At 40.6% G+C, this 4221-nt stretch overlaps 1 protein-coding gene across 1 annotated transcript; it reads left to right on the top strand.

Moving 5' to 3' along the window:
* Positions 1-455: 455 nt before the first annotated feature.
* sema4f (sema domain, immunoglobulin domain (Ig), transmembrane domain (TM) and short cytoplasmic domain, (semaphorin) 4F) lies at positions 456-2819 on the top strand. The gene is made up of 2 exons (XM_020610129.1): positions 456-708; positions 1022-2819. Exon 2 carries the CDS (start codon positions 1025-1027, stop codon positions 1736-1738), a length of 714 nt encoding a protein of 237 aa, XP_020465785.1. The 5' UTR covers positions 456-708; positions 1022-1024; the 3' UTR covers positions 1739-2819.
* The last annotated feature ends 1402 nt before the right edge of the window (positions 2820-4221 follow it).

The following is a 4221-nucleotide window of genomic DNA, read 5'->3' as shown; positions in this document are numbered from 1 at the left end:
AAGCTCAGAGGGAATAATGAGCTCTTGTGGAGAAAAGGCAACTAATCTAATGGAATGTGGGATGATGAGACCTTGGAGAGCTACTCAGTGCACCGCACTTTTAATCACAAGGGCCTGTAATATCACACAGAGTTTTTCAGTATGCATACAGTAACTTATTTTCTCATCATGTTAGTGAACATATAATGTGGTGAATAGTAACTTCATAAACATATCTGTGACATGTAAGTATGTGAACTTATGTATTTCTAAAATGTAATCGTAACTATTCCTTTTCTAATATGATTGAATAGTTATGCACAAACAAAGTGAACAAACAAGTTAACTAATCAACAAACATAGTGTCAATCTTCTACTAACGAAGTTCTTAATTCAGTCTAATATTAAAACTAATCCTAATGTATTACTTTGTTAACAATTTTACTCAACAGTTCCTAATTGGTAAATTCATAATATAACTTCCACATCCATTTCTCTGTCTCCTGTTCTCCAACTGTCTCCCTGAACTCTCCTCCAGGCCGTTGCTTTTCGCCCCCCAGGGAGCTGCGAGTGTCCATTGGTCTGCGCCTCCTGCTGCCATGCGTCCAGCTGTCTCCCAGGCCCTGTAGCTGGGAGCATCCTCCACACAGACACACCAGGCAGCACCGCTCTGACCTGGAGGTGACTGTCACAGAGGAAAACCTGGGAATATACACCTGCATATGCCAGGTACAACGTCTGTTTCACCTTTTTCTGCTAATATAAAGTAATGATAAATGAAATAAATTAGTCATTTTCATGGCAGCTAGTATAACTGCAAACATTTTAACAGCAAACAGAGCTGATATACAAATCTTAGACACTTAGAAACTTCTACTAAGTGCAGAGCTTTTACCACACTAATTCTGTTTTATTTAATTTGTAACATTAAATGGGGTTAAATGGTGCCTTTGTCTGATTATACCTTAATTCTCACTTTATAGACAGGTCACTTAACAGTACAGTAGAATAAGATGAAGAATTCTCCTCTTCTTTGTTCCAGGAGATGGGACCAGGTCTCAGAGATCCCGTCCCTTGCCAAAGAGCAGCCTATCAACTGACACTAGAAGACCCCATTGCTGGAGGAACAGTGGGGAGAGCTGGAAGTCGTCACATCCTGGCTACATACATCCTTTGCTTCTTGGGAGGTTTACTTTTCGGTGTATTTCTCCTATACTTTACAACCCGGCAATGCAGCACAGGCCGCAAGGGCCACCGCCTTCCAGATAATTCACTGTCGTCAGAGAAGGGGCGAGACTTGCTGGGCTCCTCAGCTACTCCGCAGTCCCCTAGCAGTGCCAGCTTGCTGTCTGAGGCATTCCGGCTGACAGACAAACGAAATGGGACGGCAACCACAACGACAATGACCCTCCTCAGCAACCAGGGTAATGGTAGCCACCATGGTAACAGCTACAGCGGCTCCCTGATCCGCAGCGACCCAAGCAATGGCAATGGGAATGCCTTGTACGCCAACTGCACCACAGGTAGCAGTGCAAAGTTTGCCTCTGAAATTTTAGCCACAGACAAGCTGGATGGAAGGACGGGGGAGAGGGAAAGGCCTGTGGCAGCAGGGAGAGAGTCAGAGCAGGAGGACAAGGTGGATGAGGGGCTGCGGGATGGGTTCGGGGAAGGGATGAAAGGACTAGAGGAGGACCTCGCCAGCTTTCCCATGTTCAAATCACCAGCACCACTTGCTCAGTGTGAAGAAAGCTCAATATGAAAAGGTGGTATAAATAACCTACTGATTGCACCATTTGGCGTTATTCAAATAAACTGAAGACTCCTGGGAGAAATGCAAAATGGCTACTGTCAAATGCCTTTGAATGGGAGCTGTGGCATGATGAGAGACTACAGAAATAAAAGGGAAATGAACGATAAATTTATGTCTAAGCATGTGAGACATATGGAGAGAAGTGCAAGTAAAAAAAAAATATTACAGTGTTGGGATAGACTATTTATTGTGAGTCAGTCAGGATGAGAGCCACAGCTAAATGAATGTGTCCATTGTAAATAAAACATGTAAATATAAGAAGCGTGAGGTTTACTGTGGACATGAACGTGATTGTGCAAATCAAACATTACAGAGAATCAAAGATGAAATGTCTATATGTGTGGACATGGAAAAGCCATATTGTCTTTTTCCTTAACTTCTGTTTTTATTTGTGATTTTGTTATATTCTCCTAATGACACTGCAAAAAAAGTGCAGTGTGAATCTTTCAGGATCACTGTACTGTATCTCTCTCTCTCTGACACACGACTTAAATCCCAGAACTTTATGGATCCAAAGGCACCAAAGGACAGCTGAGCCATAGCTTGCCCAGTGAGTCTGGGCTTCTAAATAGAGACATCCGTATCAGAGATGAAGAATCATAAATCACAAAGCCTTTAGATGGCACTGACTGGGCTGTTCCTGCCTGCGCTGCCACAGAGGTCAGAAGGATGATAGGTTAAAGGTCACTTACCAGATTAATATCAGTGTGGAAAACAGAAGATGCACAACAGATCCAAGAAACTGTGACAGGACACATTCACCATTACTGGTAAGGTAAAAAAAAAAGTTTTATGTTAAAGAATGTGAAATTCATTTTAACCCCACAGAATGGATCAGACATCAACTTGTTTTGTGAGTGTGGATTTTAACATCAAATGTATTGTTTTTGAATGTTTTGTAATAAAGCCTAAAACGTTGCTCTTACCCTGGTATGACTGTTCCCATAGTGTGAAAATCTGGATGTGAAAAAGCTTTGAAACAGCAGGTGGTGTGTGTGCTTCTTTGGTGTGGATCATACCTGTAAGCGAATTCTGCATCTTTGCGACTGAGTGAGTGTAAGCGAATTCTGCATCTTTGCGACTGTCCACACATAAGTGTGCGAGATGGTGTCTGTATAGATGAGTGAGTGTGTGCATCTTTTAAAACATTATATACATGGATTTGTTTAAAAAAGAAAAAATCTAAAACACTTCTGGAAAAACAGTAAAAAGCCTTTATTCCAATGACTCGATCACGATGGGGATTAAAAACTATACATATTCAAAATATGGGTTACAGCCTGCACATGGTGGCAAAAAACTGCCAGTGTGTTCAGGGTGTAACCTGCAACTCAGTTTTCCCTTAAGTAGATGTGCGACAATTGTAAACACCTAGTCTTAATGGGGAACCAACCATCCAATTCAGGGCTAAACACCAGCAGGTGGACACTTAGGGAGTCAAAGAACATGCACATATAAAACAGGAATTCCTTCCACCACTTAAATCTTCATCCCTTTCTTTCATGTCTTTATTTTTCCATGACTGTGTAGAAAAACTAAAATAAATGCATGAACAGCTATTACATAACCACCGTGCTTATAATTCCTGTATAACAGAAAACCATTTACTCAAATATTCAGAGGTACATACTATGGTTTTTATGACCACTGGCTGCTGTTAAAGAAATATTAAAGTAATCATGTCAAGAACAAAAGATGTGTCTTTTATGCTGTTTATTTATATACCAAAAGCAAAAAGTCCCTGCAGACAAAGAACTAAGTAAAAGGAGAGCATTTCCTACTTATAGTCTTCTTAGCAAAGTATGTAGACCTAACATCCCTGTGTACAGAACGCTAAGCTCTGTATCCCCTCTGTCATAAAGAAGGCGCCAGCCAGACGGCAACGGTGAGCACACAGGTCAACCCCATAGACTCACTTCTTTCTACTGTATAAATTTTGTTGCTGAAAGGTCTTCAGCGTCCTCCTGAAGAGTTTCTAGGTGACCAACAAAGTCACACTTGAGGAGAAAAGCCAACCATCACGCCAATGATGAAAAAAGCACAGTTATGTATTAACATTTATTTTTGGATGTTAATGGGGCACGCCAACCATTGCTCATCAAAATCAGTTTACTCATCAAGACTATTCAGCCAGTGAAAACATTTTTACAGTCAATGTCTTTCAGGGTGTCTGAAGTCTGCTAAAATAAGTGTGATGATGTTATAATAACCCCAACTCTGACAAACAGGGTTGTAGCAAGAAAATGCAGGATCATAGTTTAAAAAAAAAAAGTTTTTTAATTTTTAAAAGTCTCTTTTCACATTTTTTTCTCTGCAGTTATATTTTATGTAAATGTTGCTTTCCACAGTGTTTCCACACAGAGGACACAACCTTTGTTTCATCAGTCATCAGTTTTTGGTTGTGATGTAGAAAATGGTCTTCTTCCTCTTCA

Source organism: Monopterus albus, unplaced genomic scaffold (assembly GCF_001952655.1).
Source record: "Monopterus albus unplaced genomic scaffold, M_albus_1.0 scaffold104.1, whole genome shotgun sequence".
NCBI lineage: Eukaryota > Metazoa > Chordata > Actinopteri > Synbranchiformes > Synbranchidae > Monopterus > Monopterus albus.
The sequence above is the reverse complement of the archived record's forward strand: the minus strand, read 5'-3'. Positions and strand labels throughout refer to the sequence as shown.

Coding starts and splice junctions, on each gene's coding strand:
- sema4f (XM_020610129.1), top strand. CDS start 1,025: ATGGGACCAGGTCTCAGAGATCCCGTCCCTTGCCAAAGAGCAGCCTAT.